The sequence below is a fragment of the Gymnodraco acuticeps genome, unplaced genomic scaffold (assembly GCF_902827175.1).
Source record: "Gymnodraco acuticeps unplaced genomic scaffold, fGymAcu1.1, whole genome shotgun sequence".
NCBI lineage: Eukaryota > Metazoa > Chordata > Actinopteri > Perciformes > Bathydraconidae > Gymnodraco > Gymnodraco acuticeps.
The window spans coordinates 146133-161969 of NW_022989911.1; the positions used below are offsets into that span (position 1 = coordinate 146133).

A 15837-nucleotide genomic window follows, 5' to 3' on the forward strand; every position below is an offset into this window, starting at 1 on the left:
CGGCTGATACTCTTGAAGTGACAGGCCAAGGCTTAGGGCCCTTCTCACTTCGGTTAAATGGATTCCTTGCTTCCCTCACTTGCGCCGTTTCCCTGCGACTAGTCCCTCCCACCAGGGAAGCATGGAGAGATGAAAGGAAACCACGAGAAGCAGGGAAATTAGTTTTAAGAGCAATGGGACGTCCTTTCCTCCGGAGCGTCACGTGAAGCGACATCCATTTGTGATGACGCTGCACAGCTGACAGCAGGGTTGCGTTCCAATAGTCCATTTAGTTTAGGAACCTTCTTAACGGAGTGAAATGACCCGGAAGTACGTCAGTGGCAGCCATGATAAGTGCCGTTCCAATTCTCTAAATGAAAGGAAAGGAGGTTTCAAACTTCCTTTATAACCTCCTTTTGCTTAGGAACCACTGGACCTCCCTAACCGAAAGGAGAGGAGAAAATGCTGCCCCACAATGCATTGCAGCCGCAGCATTTGCCGTCACTCAACAGTCGGCCGTTCACGGAAACAACCGATTATGACGGAGAAATGATATCATGAAAGTTACGGTGCTTATTAAGCTTTTTAAAACGTATGTGGTAAGTTTCCAAAGTGCTTTGTTCTGAACGTTCATCAGTATTATAATCAAAGAGAGAAATATGAACGTTAGTTTTTACTGAAATGATCAAATAAAGTCAACATCTCACAGTCTTTACTGAGCTGTGGGGTTTGTTCAACTTGTAAAAGATGTTTGAATGGTGATATACACAGTGATAGATGTTAAGGACTAACGTTTATAATAAATACATCTGTATTGATTTAAGATCTTTTCATCAATCATACGTATTGGGATCATTTGTATTAATGTGGACCGGAGGGAGAGGGGGACGAGCAGAAGCTTCACTTTCCTTTTTATTTCAATTCCAGCTTTGGTCCTGAAGAATCTGTTTCTCTGTTGTCCCCGTTCATAAAGCATAAAGCAACAGCGTCAGAGCACAGAGTCTCTAGATGAGTTCACAGGAGTCCCTCGTTCTTATTGAACATCCATGTTGTAGTCCGCTGTATAGAGAACTGTAGTTTCCATAGTTTCCCCACAGCAGCAGACGCTCATTCAGGACGTCCGCTGGCGCATCATAAACACGTGGGAGAGTGAAAGTGCAGTCGATTCTCTAAAGTACCGCGGTCTCTTCTCCTAAGTCCTTTTGAATTCTCCTATCCACTATCCCTTAACCCCGTGACCTTTCACTCAGAGGTCAAGGAATAGGAGATAGGGTTAGAACTTAGGAGCTAATTTTTGGATTATCCGACCGCAGCCCAAGCCTGTAACACTTTCAATACAATTTCAAGCTAGTTTCAAAGATGTATTTGTAAAGTTGTGCTGTGTTTTGTACAATTCAGAATGAAATTGCTGTGCAAACGGACCCCCCTCCATGAATACACCACAAGTCCGTGCAGGCACGACCACGTTTCAGGTCAGCTGGACAGCAAGTTCGAATCCATGTTGGTTGTTCCAAAGGTCAGTATCATAATATTTAAATATTGATATGTAAGATACAAATACACATACATACATGCGTATATATATAATTATATAATATTTTCAGGAATTGAAGTCAAACCATCTGTGTGTACTGTTGGGACACAAACACATGATGATGCTGGGATTCAGTGCAACCTGCAGCTAAACCTAAAGGGACATCATTGATGAGGAAAAAGAGCTTGAGGCCGACAGTTACGTGCCGCAGTTGGTGCTTGTGTGTGTGCCTTTGTGTCTCTCTCTCCCTCTGATTGTCTGCAGGTGCAGCCTCTCCCCAGGTGCTCCCAATCCCCAATCAGCGCCCCCATAAAGGACCTGAGGAAGGCTGCAGTCGTTCTCCCCTTCTCCTCTGGCTGCATGTGTGCAGCCTGTGTGCAGCCTGTGTGCAGCCTGTGTGCAGCCTGTGTGCAGCCTGTGTGCAGCCTGTGTGCAGCCTGTGTGCAGCCTGTGTGCAGCCTGTGTGCAGCCTGTGTGCAGCCTGTGTGCAGCCTGTGTGCAGCCTGTGTTACGTGCTGTAGTGTAGGGTCTCTGTGTGAGGCCTAGTTGAACCTGTGTTCTGCTAATTGTTAGGAGATGTGCTCCAGTGTGTCTTTGTGTATTGTTTTATTAATTGTCTTTTGAAAGAAAGTTGTCCTTAGTTAAGTTTGTTTTGCAATTTGGCTGGTGAGCCTCTTTACTTTTGTATTAATTAAAACCTCACTTTGTGGCTTCAGCATTCAGGTTCCTCTCCTTTTTCTCTCGGCCGGTTATTTTGTGTGTTGTTACTTCCCTTTGTACCCCTAGATTCAGAAGGGAACGTAACACCGACAATAGCCAACATGAAGAGGATGATCAAAATGATCATCTTCCCATCAGACGTGGAATCTGATTCGTCAGCTGATGAGTATCGCTTTGTCATGTTTTTTAAATGTTGCTACATTATCATTATGCCGGGTCGGATCCAGCCATTTATTGCAGACTTGATCATTTTACTCTTTGTCCATTTCACAGGGACGGTGACAACCAGGACGACACTGATCCTCTTAGGAGTAAGCTTCTGCTTGTGTTCATGTCTTTCCTGATGTCACTATTCACCCATTGTCCGATGTGTAAAGAGAACTCGCCAGGTCGCCTTCGTAGAGCAATGGGCACATTTGTGGAAATCGATCAAAACTGCAAACATTGTGGTTTTCAAAGGTAATATTTTTAAATGATGACCATGCGAAATATGTATTAGAGAATGATATTTGTGGCCATGATTGACAGGTGGTCATATTCATGAGATACTCTTACAGGTTGTATAGTATGATAGAAAATGGAATGAATATATTTTTCTCACAGGTCATGGCAGAGTCAACCTTTTATTGATAAAACTCCTGCTGGAAATCTGCTGTTGTCAGCAGGAATTCTTTTTGCGAGTACATCACCAACAAAAGTGCTGAGGGTACTGAAGTCCATCAACTGCTACACCATCACAACAAGGACATTTCTGAATCATCCGATGAAATTCCTTCAACCTGCAATCAAGACAGTCTGGACCAAGAATCGGAACAACATTGTGCAGAAACTGAAGGAGACGAACAAAAACAAAGAACTGGTGTTAGGAGGGGATGGACGCTGTGCCAAGTATGGATCCTATACCATACAAGACCTCACAATAAACAAGGTGTTGGATGTTCAATTAGTGCAGGTCAGTATTAGTGAATGTATCCTATGTTATGAATAGCCTCCTCCAAATACTTTATAGCCAAACACAGCTGAGAATATTTTCTATCGAACACAAAACAATATAATTTCAGGAGTGGTTTTTTTTGGCCGATGCATTTCAAGCTGAAAGCATTAACCATGTTTACAAATATGACCACTGAAAATCAAATGCTCTATGATAGCCATCTTTATAAAATATATTACGTGTGTTCTGAATGTATTTCCAGAGTAATGAAGTCCCTTCAAGTGTCCACATGGAAAAAGAGGGGCTTGTGCGATGTGTCCAGTTCTTGGAGAGTGAAAACCTCGTCATGAAGACAATTGTGACAGACACACACAGATCAACAAATGGCTGAAGGAAAACCAAGAACATGTGGACCATCGGTTCGACGTTTGGCACCTTGCAAAAAGTAGGTTAATTTTTAAACTATAGTAGAATTATAATTCACTACAATTTAAAAAAAAAAAAAAAAATACTGCACTTTCTATTTTTTAGACCTAAAAAACTGGTAAAGCTTGCAAAGGACAAGCAATGTACCGATATTGGGGAATGGATACAATCCATTCTGAACCATCTGTATTGGTGTGCCGTATCAACTCCGGATGGAAATGGAGAAATTATTGCTGAAAAATGGCTGTCCCTCAACAACCACATTATAAACATTCACACCAAACATGGCAGAGTGTTCGAGAAATGTGCCCATGGTCGGCTGCCTGCAGCTCAGAACCCCAAGAAAAAATGTCTCAAAGCAGGTAATAATATTTTCTACGACAATGGACCACACATCAAATGTTGTGTTGGAATGTTTTTGTGTCTTCAGTAAAGAAAAATGATATGCAGTGAAGAACTAATATTTTTTCTATTGTCGTATATCCTTTTTTGATTGTGTATTTTCAGATTCAGTGCCAGCACTAAAGCTGAATAAAGTTGTCAGCCAGAAAGCTTTTGTCAGAGATGTCAAGAAGATGTCACCTTCACAGAAAGCCTACGGGGTGGAAGTATACCACAGTATAGTCAACCAGTTTGCCCCAAAGATGTATGCATACTCGTACACTGGCATGTATGTAAAGTATAATATGAATCTCATCAGAAAATACTAGACTTCAACTTTATTTACTTATTTATCTATTTGCCAAGTGTGCCTGCTACATTATCTCTCTCTCTTTCTCTCTCTATACAATACAATAAATGTATTTATTTTGTAGGTTGATCCTAGCAGCACTGCACTACAATGAGAACTCTGGCAGGAAGCATGCCAAAACCAGTACAAGGACAACTCCAATACACTGTGAAATTCCCCAAAGCAAAGAAAGGTGGTCATGTAGTTAGACGTGTGAATACAGCAGCTACATATGGTAAGAAAGTGAGAGTATAATAACATTAATTATACCGTTTTACCAAATTAATGAAAAACATTCAATCTTGGAAAACATTATTGTGTAAATATTGAAAATTGAGCTATGTGAGAATGGAGTGTACAGTTTCAACTACAATGATTACTTATGCAAAGTGCCTCAGGGCATGCTATGCATAATTGGGGGACTAGAAAATATAGTATATAATTCTTGATTATAAAACATCTTTTTTGCAGAGTATGTTACCGAACTCTTGACCGAGACTCTACGCTTGTGCGAAAACAATGTCAATGAGGAACCTTTCGATGTACCAGATCCATGATGATAGGCTGTCTGCAACACCCAAACATCCAGACAATTTGATTGGAATCCTGGGTGATCTATTACGCCGGTTATGTTTGCACCATCTCCCTCATATTCATTGAATTCCTCCATTTTGGCCACCATGGCATCCTTTTCTTGGCAGCATTGGCACTCTTCAATTGTTTCCATGATTGTACATTTTTCACATGTACACCTAAATGTACAAAAAATACTTCTGTGGTGAGTTCCAAGCCTAGCAGAGTGTGATGCAGTTACCTGAGCCAAGTGTCTATGAATTATAATCAAATGTTTATACCAGTCTGTGTTCTGTTGCCTGAGTGAAGTGTGCCTGCTATTTATTATTATTGATTTACTATTTATTGAGAATCTCTATGAATTAAAGTCAAATGTTTATACCAGTCTGTGTTCTGTTGCCGCACCGGATCTCCGCCAAATCCAGGATCATCGTCCCCATTTTCGCTCCCGTCTGTATCTCTACCGCTACTTGAATACTGTGGCTCAAACTGGTATGGTTCCACCACGTTAGACTCGCCCGCATGATCTGATTCCACCACACCGGCATCCTCTTCAATAAAATCCTCCTCTTCTTGAAAGTGCACCGAGGTTATTGACGACTCACTGTCACTCGATTCTGTCGAAATATCCGAGCCAGAGTCCGACATCAGCCATATAGTTAGTGTATTATTCAAAAAGTGTTCTACTCGTGACGTGCATTACATCACTAACCGGCGAAAGCTGTTTGGTCCGGAGCGGTCGTGTAACATCGGAAGCGAGCATGGAAAGTTGTAATAAATCACGATTTATAAATACAGCGGGCATATTGTCATTAATGACAAATGATGTCCCATTAATAATAGTATATATTATCCTAATAAGAACAGTATTGTCCTTCATTTCGTAAGCTCTTTAAGGGTTTTGAGTTAGCTTAGTCTTTTTTTGCACAATGTATAAAAAGTTCCTTTCTTGAATATCTGCAAGATTTTCCTCTCGTCATACCAATACTGCACATTTATTATTTTATTTTTAACGAATAGTTTGTCATTATACTGTGCGTATCATTATTTTTGAGTATATATATATATATTACATGTAGATATAGCTATATTTCAATTTTGTAATATTTTTGGTCCTTTTATTACAATTTAAATGATGTAATATTAATAACTGAAATGTATATAATGCCTTTCATAAACCCAAGGACACTTTATATATTGGACTCAAAGCAAATTAATTAATTATTCAAATATATAATAATACCTGCTCAAAATAATAAAAGGGGAAAACGATAAACGAAAATATAAATGACTAAATAAATAAAACTAATCAGAATACTATATGTATATATATTTGAATTCTCGTTCTATTATTTGTTGCTAGTAAACCAAGACCGAGCTTTAAAATATAATGCAAAGTGATTTGAAGTCATTATATATTTCTAATGATGAGTCAAAGAGTCTTTGTGTCGACAACTTTAATGAGAAAATAGAAAACAAGTTTTAAGTTTACAGCTCAGATTATTCCAGCAGCAAGAATCACATTTACTGAGAACACAGAAAACTAATGGCAGTCACAATGAAGTCAAATAATGAACATGAGATCATATTATGAAAACTTTATAATTACAGACTCAGGGTCCAGATAAAAGACAAGACATTACATATAATAAATTACATACACAGCATAAAAATAATTCATAGTTTAAGAATAATTTAAATCAGTGTCCTACAAAGAGACAACAAAACAAGAACGTCACAAATGTACTTTATCACTTCTCATACCTAACGTTTCTTAGTGTTTTGAACATCACTTTAAAAATAAAAAAGTACCAAAAAGGCAACTCAAGCATTTCAATTGAACCAAAACATGGAATAAAAACAATTCAGTGAACGTTACACACAGAAAAGTGTGAAACGGCTGGTTTATCTAAAATAAAAAAACATTTGTATTAACCAGAGCACTCTCATATAGAGCTAAGAGTGTGAGGACAGCAGGATTTTGGGACGTCTGAATGTAGACCATAAAAAACATGTTTATTAGAATGTAAAGTCACGGTTGGTCAGCTTTACATTTGTAGAACACAGGGGGAATGCTAGCTTGACTCAGAAAAGGATAAGATGGAGGCAGAGTGAGTGCGCTGGTGGGATCTAAGGGAACTGATCTGAGTAAAGGCTTTCCCACATTGTTCACAGCTGTGTGGTTTCTCTCCAGTGTGAATCCGATGATGGCTCTTAAGATGACCTGATCTAGAGAATGACTTGTCACACTGGAGACAGCTGTATGGTTTCTCTCCAGTGTGAATACGATTATGTTTTTTGAGCTCACTTGATGTAGTGAAAGTTTTCCCACACTCTTCACAGCTGTGTGGTTTTTCTCCCGTGTGAATACGATGATGGCTCTTAAGATGACTTGATGTAGTGAATGACTTGTCACACTGTTCACAGCTGTATGGTTTCTCTCCAGTGTGAATACGATGATGGACTGTGAGTTCAATTGATTGAGTAAAGGTTTTCCCACACTGTTCACACAAGTATGGTCTCTCTCCTGTGTGAATACGATGATGGATTGAGAGATTTCTTGATGTAGTGAAAGTTTTCCCACACTTTTCACACCAGTATGGTTTCTGTCCTGTGTGAATACGATGATGGATTTTGAGTTTATCTGATCTAGTGAAAGTTTTCCCACACTCTTCACAGCTGTACGGTTTCTCTCCCGTGTGAATGCGCTGATGAGATGAAAGCTGACTTTTCTGAGCAAAGGTTTTCCCACACTCTTCACAGTGGTGTGGTTTCTCTCCAGTATGAATGCGCTGATGAGATGAAAGGTGACCTTTCCGAGCAAAGGTTTTCCCACACTGGTCACAGCTGTACGGTTTCTCTCCAGTGTGAATGCGTGCATGAGCCTTTAAAGTAGGAGATGTTAAGAAGGATTTGTTACACTGGTCACAGCTGTACGGTTTATCTCCAGTGTGAATGCGCTGATGAATCTTTAAAGTATTAGATGTTGAGAAGGATTTGTTACACTGGTCACAGATGTGAGGTCCGGTTTGCTTTCTTCTTCTCCGTTCCTAAAATATACAGCGAGAGACAAAGAGTTAGTGAGAGGCCATTGTGCAGAGATCTACAAAAATAAAACAAGCCCATTTGATTTCATATGACCAAATCATACTTAATCAAATTTGAATGTTTTCTTTTATTTCAATGACTTTAGTTAATAAACTTGACATTTGACCTTATTGCTGACATTCGCAATGATTTTTATTTTTTACAGATTTCTGAATGTCTTTCAGAATTTAAATCGGACTTTTCTCCACATATTCAAAATTCGCATTTTACAGAAGTAATTGTTTATTTTCAGGATGTTTTCATAATTCTTACTTTTTCCTTAGAATTCAGATTTTTCCCGAACTTGATTATATTTACATGTTTCAGAATTAAAACTTTTTTTCAATATTAAGATTTTCCCAAACTCTTATAGGAATCAGAATTGTTCTGAATTATAATTTTTGACTTCCTCAGATTTTTTAAAATCTGAATTCAGTCTTTATTCTTAGAATTTTGACTTTTTTTCAAATGTTTTCTCAGAATTTTGACTAAGGCTCTGGTTTAAGACGGAGGGTGAAAAGAGGTGCTTCAGAAGCAGTATGAAAAAAATAAAGAGCTTTTTGAACATTAAAGCATGGAGACCTGTCACAGTATACACACTAAATACTGATAAACACCTCAACATCAGCAGGAGAGGACTCTTTAAAGTAGAGACACTGATATACACCTCAACATCAGCAGGAGAGGACTCTTTAAAGTAGAGACACTGATATACACCCGAAACCATATCTAAAAATAAAAGTCTGTAAAATAAACCCCACAATGTTCAAGATAGTTTTCTCATTAAATAAATGTACAGGTTTAAAGTCCTTAAATAACCCAAATGACCCCCAGTGTAAGGGATAACAGTGATAGGAGTATATTGAGATGAAGTGAACACTGACCTGAGCTCTGGGGGTCTCGTTGTTCTCCTCCATGCTGCTCTCAGTGCTCCTTCTCCTGCTGGCTCTCTGAAATAAGTATTAACACTACAGTCACCACAAAACCAATGTAGAATGCAAAAGTTTGGTGATGTCAATGGGTCGCAGGCTTGATGCAGTTATTGCAAGCAAATGATTTGCAACTAAATACTAAGCATTATTTTAAGTATCTGTTCCTATACTTTTGTTCACTTGAATAATGGGGGGGTGTAAACAAAATGTGCTATCTTCTCAGTTGTTTAACAGATCTAGATGTAAAAACCTGGAATGAAAAGCTGAAATACTGACCCTTTTGATGTCACACCACATAGTGTTCACTTTACAGCACAAATAAAGCAATTGGCCTTGCTGTTACAATAGTTTTGGAGGGGACTGTATATTGAGATGAAGTGAACACTGACCTGAGTTCTGGGGGTCTCTTTGTTCCCCTCCATGCTGCTCTCAGTGCTCCTTCTCCTGCTGGCTCTCTGAAATAAGTATTAACACTACAGTCAACACAAAACCAATCTACAGCTAAGAAGTAGCTTAGCAGCAGAGGTGGGAATAAATTAACTCCATCCTGCTAGCAGGTTAGGGTAAGATGGAAAGGCCTGCACTTCACGAACATAAACCCCGCCAGCGGTGAACAGTGTTTGTAGAAAACCACCGCGTCCCTACACCAAGCATCACTGATGCGAACAATCACACCGCCGCCGCGGCTCTTCCCCCCGCTAACCGTAGCTCTGTCTGAGCGTTTAGCCGTGAAAACGTACACACAGCACTCTCTCACCCCACTCCGAGTCGACCGGAGTGGTCTTATGATGTCCATGTTATTGTCCAGTGAGCGAACATTAGCCATGAGAGTGCTCGGAATAGCGGGCCTGTGTGGGCTAGCTGCTAGCCTAGCTCGGATGCCTCCGCGCTTACCCCTCTTCTGCTTCCTCCCACACCGCTTGCGGCGTCTCCTATTCGGCATGTAGGTAGCAGGCGAGGATCAACGTATTCCAAAGCCGCTGAGTACCTCTCGGTCTACACTAAAGACTCGGGAGAGCTAGGGGCCGCTGCTGCTGTCTGCGCCGCCATCTTTAGAGAGGTGAGCCTGCTGTGAGGAATGATCGATGAACAGCTCCAAATAAAAAAGTACTAAGTATTATCAGTTTTAAAGTACTCAGTGTTATAGTAAACGTACTCAGTAATCTTAGGAGTACAAGTACACAGTATCATAGTAAAAGTACACAGTATTACCCGGTGTTTCTGCTACTCTTTGTTCTTCAGTTGGTTGATGTTCATCGACTAGCATTAGCCACCTAGCATGAAGCAGCTAGCAGCAGATAAGGACCCGGATGAAGAGGTGGAATTGTTCTAAAGCTCCTCTCGTCTCTTCTTCTCCTGAGAGGAACGGGTTAAATTCTAATATATCACAGATAGATATTAATGAGAGCTGATAGAGACTCCGACCGATGGAAGTTGAACAACAACTGGATCGTGCCTGAGAGCATGGTCGAGAGCAGAAGTACTGAGATGAGGGCCCACAGAGCATGCGCAGTAGAGTTTTCCCTTAAGCCCCGCCTCCGCTCTCTGTCAGTTAGATGAAAGGAGAGATAAAATAACAATGTCAGCTTTTAGAGCATGTTATAACTTTTAAAACCTAATGATTCAAATAAAAGCTATAAGTTATCATAATGCATCCATGTCCAGTGTATCCTTACAGTCTCAACGAGTGTATCACTGTTATCAAGGGCGGATAACAGCTGATGGATCCTGGGAGTTGTAGTCTTTCAACAAACGTTGTTGAAATACAGGGGAAAAAACAGACAGTGCAATCAAGTGTTCAAATAATAACAGAAAGAATGAAAGCCAATCTATTACTAATACATAAATAACGTTATTTATCTGAGGGGGAAATGTGGCGTTCTGAAAGTTGCTCCAATTATGAATACTTAATCTAAAAAACTACATATAGTAATATAAAAAAATATATAATAAATAAAATACAAATATTTATAAAAGCACAATAAGTAAAAAAAATATATTAATGATAATAATAACTTTAATAATAAGATGTGGCATTTAAAAAACAAGTTGTTAAAGAAAGGAACAACATTCATGTTGCAAAACATAAAAGATGAATTCTGGAAGACATTTTTTAATTTACTTAAAATTATTATTTAAGATTCAATTTATGCAAAGTGATTTTAAGTAATTCAATTATTTGTATACAGTGTAGTGCCGAGAGACGGGAGTCGGAGGCGGTGTGTCGAAAGAACAAGCTAGACTTTTATTAGACATTAAAACAGAATGCAAACAAGTTCAAGCCCGGGACAACTGACCGGGGAAACCGGAGGTCCGGCTAACTCAAATGTCTGTGCGGAACAATACCCCCACTCATAGTTCCGTGGGTGAATTATGTCAACCCACCACACAAGCCCCCTCCAGAATTCACCCATAGTCAAAATCCTCGCGTCGGGGAGGAAGGACCACCCGACCCCGGCGTACGGACCACAGGGGCAGAGGAGGGCGGAGCCGCAGGCAACGGCAGGGGCGCCAACGAGGGCGAGGGCCACCCCACAGGGGGTGGGGGGTAGGGCATGGGAGGAAGACCCCGACGTGGGGGCAGAGCCAACTCCAACGGCCTGAAAACGTCCACATGAGCAGGCTTAATCCTGTCGACGGACAGTCTCAGGTCTGCCACCAACATCCACCACCAGGCTCTTGTTCCTGTGTCTTATGATCTTGAACGGGCCGTCGTAAGGGGGCCGCAGGGGGCCGCGGTGGGCGTCGTGGCGAATGAAAACCATAAACCGCCGACCGTAGTCCGGGGGACACCCGGAAAGCTGGGTTGCTGTGCTGCGACGGGCTTGAATGTCCAGGCGGTCTCCAGCAGGGAGGAGCGCTGCCCGGCCGCAGACCAAGGCACAGTGGCGGCGGGAATGAATTCCCCGGGGACTCTTAGCGTCTAACCATAGACAAGCTCCGCCGACGAGGACTGCAGGTCTTCTTTGGGGGCACACAGGAGGCCGAGCATAACCCACGGGTGCTTATCCACCCAGTTGCCGTCTGTCAAGCCGGCATGCAGGGCTGCCTTCATGGGTCGGTGAAAACGTTCACACAAGCCTGGGGGTGATATGTGGTGATGTTGTTCAGCTTGACCCCCAAACCCACAGCAACAGCGTTCCAAAGCTCCGAGGTGACCTGAGAGCCGCGGTCAGAGGAGAGGTCAGATGGGGTCCCGAAGCGTGCCACCCACGTGCCGATGAAAGCGCGGGCGACGTCAGAAGCTGCTGTCGAGGTGAGGGGAACGGCCTCGGGCCAGCGGGTCGTCCTGTCAACCATAGTGAAACGGTAGGTGAAACCGTGAGAGGGGGGGGAGTGGCCCTACGAGGTCAAACCTCCTCTCAGGAACCGCAAAAAGTTCAAAAGGGGCTCTAGTATGGCGGTGCACTTTAGCCCGTTGACAGCCCATGCATGAGTCGACCCAGGACTTCACGTCCCTTTTAAGCCCTTGCCACACGAACTTCTACGACACCAATTTCACGGACGGTTTCCTGCCGGGCTGCGAAAGATTGTGAATCGCCCCAAAAACGGGTCGGTGCCAGTCCACAGGGACCAGCGATCGAGGCTGGCCCGTGGAGATGTCACACCGCAGCTTCGCGCCCGAGTCACCGACCGTGACCTCCTCCAGGCATAATCCTGTGACCAAGGCCTTGGTGGTCAGAGGCCTGGTCAGCGCCCATGCGGAGGTAATCGAGGCCCAGCTGCACAGCTCCGATGACCGCTCTGGAGAGGCAGTCCGCGACCACGTTAGCCTTATCAGCGATGTGTCGGATGTCCGTGGTATACTCGGATATGTACGACAGCTGGCGTTGCTGTCAGGCAGACCACGGCTTGGTAACCTTTGACATGCAGAATGTGAGTGGATGTAATCCACGAACGCCGTAAACTCACGGCCTTCCAGCAGGAAACGGAAGTGGCGAACCGCCAACCAGAGGCCAAGGAGTTCCCTGTCAAAAGCGCTGTACTTGCGCTCCCTGGGGGTCAACTGGCGACTGAAAAAAGCGAGCGGTTGCCAGGCGTTGTCGACCCATTGTTCATGCACCGCGCCTACAGCGTAGTCAGACGCGTCGGTGGTGATAGCAATGGGGGCCTTGTGTGACGGGTGAGCCAACATGGCGGCTTCGCTCAGGGCGGCTTTGGTGGCATCGAAAGCAGCCTCCTTTTCGGCCGTCCAGTCTATGGCCTGGCTGAGGGACTTGTCTTGGAGGGCCTCGTACAGCGGGCGCATGGTGTGGGCAGCCCGGCGGATGAACCGGTGATAAAACGTCACCATCCCGAGGAACTCTCGGAGCGCCCGAACTGTGGGTGGTCGGGGAAAGGCGGACACGGCCTCCACTTTTGACGGGAGGGGGGCTGCTCCATCTTTGCTGATGAGATGTCAGAGGAAGTGGATGGAGGACAACCCGCTTCGGGTTGATAATCAGGCCGTATTAGTTGAGCCTCGCAAAAAGGTCTTTGAGATGTGCCTGGTGCTCTTTTTCAGAGGAGCTAGCGACAAGGATGTCGTCTAAATAGACGAAGATGAATGGCATGTCTCTGAGCGCTGAATCCATCAGTCGCTGAAAGGACTGAGCTGCGTTCTTAAGTCCAAACGGCATACGCAGAAACTCGAACAGCCCGAGCGGCGTACTCACCGCAGTTTTGGGGACGTCCGAGGGGTGCACCGGAACCTGGTGGTAGCCCCGCACCAGATCCACCTTGGAGAAGACCAGCTTGCCCGCCAGGTGTGCAGAGAAGTCCTGGATGTGAGGGGCCGGGTAGTGGTCTGGCATAGTGGCATCGTTAAGGCGGCGGTAGTCTCCACATGGTCACCAGCCGCTGGCTGGTTTAGGGACCATGTGGAGCGGTGAGGCCCAAGGGCTGTCTGAGCGGCAGATGATGCCCAGACGCTCCATGTTTTCGAACTCCGACTTGGCGACTGCCAGCATGTCAGGCTTGAGCCGCCGGGCCCTAGCGTAGACTGGGGGGCCTCTAGTGTCAATGTGGTGCTCGACCCCGTGTTTGGTAGTGGCAGCGGAAAAGGTGGGCTGCGTCAAGTCGGGAAACTCACTGAGAAGGTGTTGAAACGCTGGGTGCCAGTGTCACACAGGAGTCTGCGACCAGAGAGGGTGTCCCTGATTAACAGGAGCAGGTTGGATGTGCCCACGCTCACGGCCACTACTGAGCGCAGGCCTTGGCGTTTCCCGTTGCCTTGTAGGTGCAGGGGGAAGTTCCTTTAACCGTTTCAACCGCTCAATCGTACTCATTTATACAAAATGAAACCACATTTTATAGATTTTCACAAAATCCAGAAAAAAATAATTATAAAAAACAATAAACAGTGAAACACACTAGAAAGGAAATGCTCAGTTTTTCCCATTTTTCATTAAATAATTACGTTTTGCTTATTTTTGCTTTAATTTAATTTTAAATGCCAGCAGCCTGAGAGCAGTTCATTGGAAGACAGACGGTGATACAACTTTATGATTATTTATTTAAGGAGATTTGTAGGTTATTCAGCATACCTTCATTGAAGTGAATGGGGTGGACAAAATAATAGAAACGCATTTTGTTATTATTCCTCGCTGCATAAATAAGTGTAGAAACTGAGTAATAAGAAAATGAGCAATGGCAGCGGAGCAACCCAAGGCAAACAATGACTGGCAGTGTGTGTGTGTGTGTGTGTGTGTGTGTGTGTGTGTGTGTGTGTGTGTGTGTGTGTGTGAGTGTGTGAGTGTGTGGTGTGTGTGTGTGTGTGTTGTTTGTGTGGTGTTTGTGTCGGTGGTGTTGTTGTGTGTGTGTTGTGTGTTTGTGTGTGTGTGTGTGTGTGTGTGTGTGTCCTGGGGGTGGTTTGTGTGTGTGTGGTGTGTGTGTGTGTGTATTGGGTGTGAGTGTGTGTGTGTGTGTGTGTGTGAGTGTTGAGTGGTGGTGTGTGTGTGTGAGTGGTGTGTGTGTGTGTGTGTGTTTGTGTGTGTGTGTGAGTTGGTGTGTGTGGTGTGTGTGTGTGGTGTGGGTGTGTGTGTGTGTGTGTGTGTTGTGTGTGTGAGTGTGTGTGTGTGTGTGGGGTGTGTGTGAGTGTGTGTGGTGTGTGTGTGTGTGAGTGTGTGTGTGTGTGTGTGTGAGTGTGTGTGTGTGTGTGTGTGTGTGTGTGTGTGTGTGTGTGTGAGTGTGTGTGTGTGTGTGTGTGTGTGTGTGTGTGTGTGTGTGGTGTGTGTGAGTGGGTGTGTGTGTGTGTGTGTGTATATATCATCACAAACATGATTTAATCCCAGTTGGAGGTCTGAAGATCTTCCTCTCCTGTTTTAATTCAAATTATTATTATTATTATTAACAAATGGAGCAGGTGTCCAGCAGAGGGGTGAGTTTGTATTACTGTTTTATTAAATTAGTTGTTATTATTGTATTATCTCTTATGATTTAATCTTTTATTTGATCTAAGTCATGTGATTTTACTGCATAATTTAAATACAGTCTTTATTATCATTTGTCAAAAAATATTTGTTATAAAAGTGTTTATTATTATGAATATTTAGGGTCACCTTTCTCCATTTTAAGATCATTATTTAAAAATGTAAATATAACGAATAATATGATTAATATATATATATATTGACTGTGCTGTTTTTTTATCCTCGTGCTCTTTAAAAATGCACTTTATATTTCATATTTACTTACTTATTGTCAAATATGTATTAAATGTTTGATTGATGTCCTGCAATATGAGGGTGAACTAATTGAATTATTGTTTAGGAGATTGGATTGAACGAGAGCCCTGCAGGTACGACATACAATTAATATCCTTAATCCAACTTGATATTACAAATATATTTATTTATTGAAAATGTGATGTTTTTTTTCACTTCTCAGGTTTTCAGGTGTCTGACTGGTGTGAACCTCAGCAGCAGTACCTGGATCAGACCAG

General features: G+C 42.9%; 1 protein-coding gene and 1 long non-coding RNA gene across 3 annotated transcripts; one reads left to right on the plus strand and one right to left on the minus strand.

Annotated features, from left to right (window-relative positions):
• Nucleotides 1-2855: 2855 nt before the first annotated feature.
• LOC117540991 lies at nt 2856-3914 on the plus strand. Its single transcript, XR_004568249.1, has 3 exons — nt 2856-3185; nt 3430-3612; nt 3699-3914. It is a non-coding gene; the product is annotated as an uncharacterized LOC117540991 (long non-coding RNA).
• A 2422-nt stretch (nt 3915-6336) lies between these two features.
• Nucleotides 6337-10409, minus strand: LOC117540967 (zinc finger protein 239-like). Of its 2 annotated transcripts, XM_034207970.1 has the most exons (4): nt 10128-10409; nt 9305-9370; nt 8868-8933; nt 6337-7946 (listed from the first exon to the last, which is right to left on the minus strand). In XM_034207970.1, the coding sequence occupies exons 2-4, from the start codon at nt 9335-9337 to the stop codon at nt 6972-6974; spliced, it is 1074 nt and encodes a 357-aa protein (XP_034063861.1). In that variant the 5' UTR covers nt 9338-9370; nt 10128-10409; the 3' UTR covers nt 6337-6971. The 2 variants fall into 2 exon arrangements, with proteins under 2 accessions (XP_034063861.1, XP_034063852.1); XM_034207961.1 differs by having other exon boundaries at nt 9305-10409.
• Between the last annotated feature and the right edge of the window lie 5428 nt (nt 10410-15837).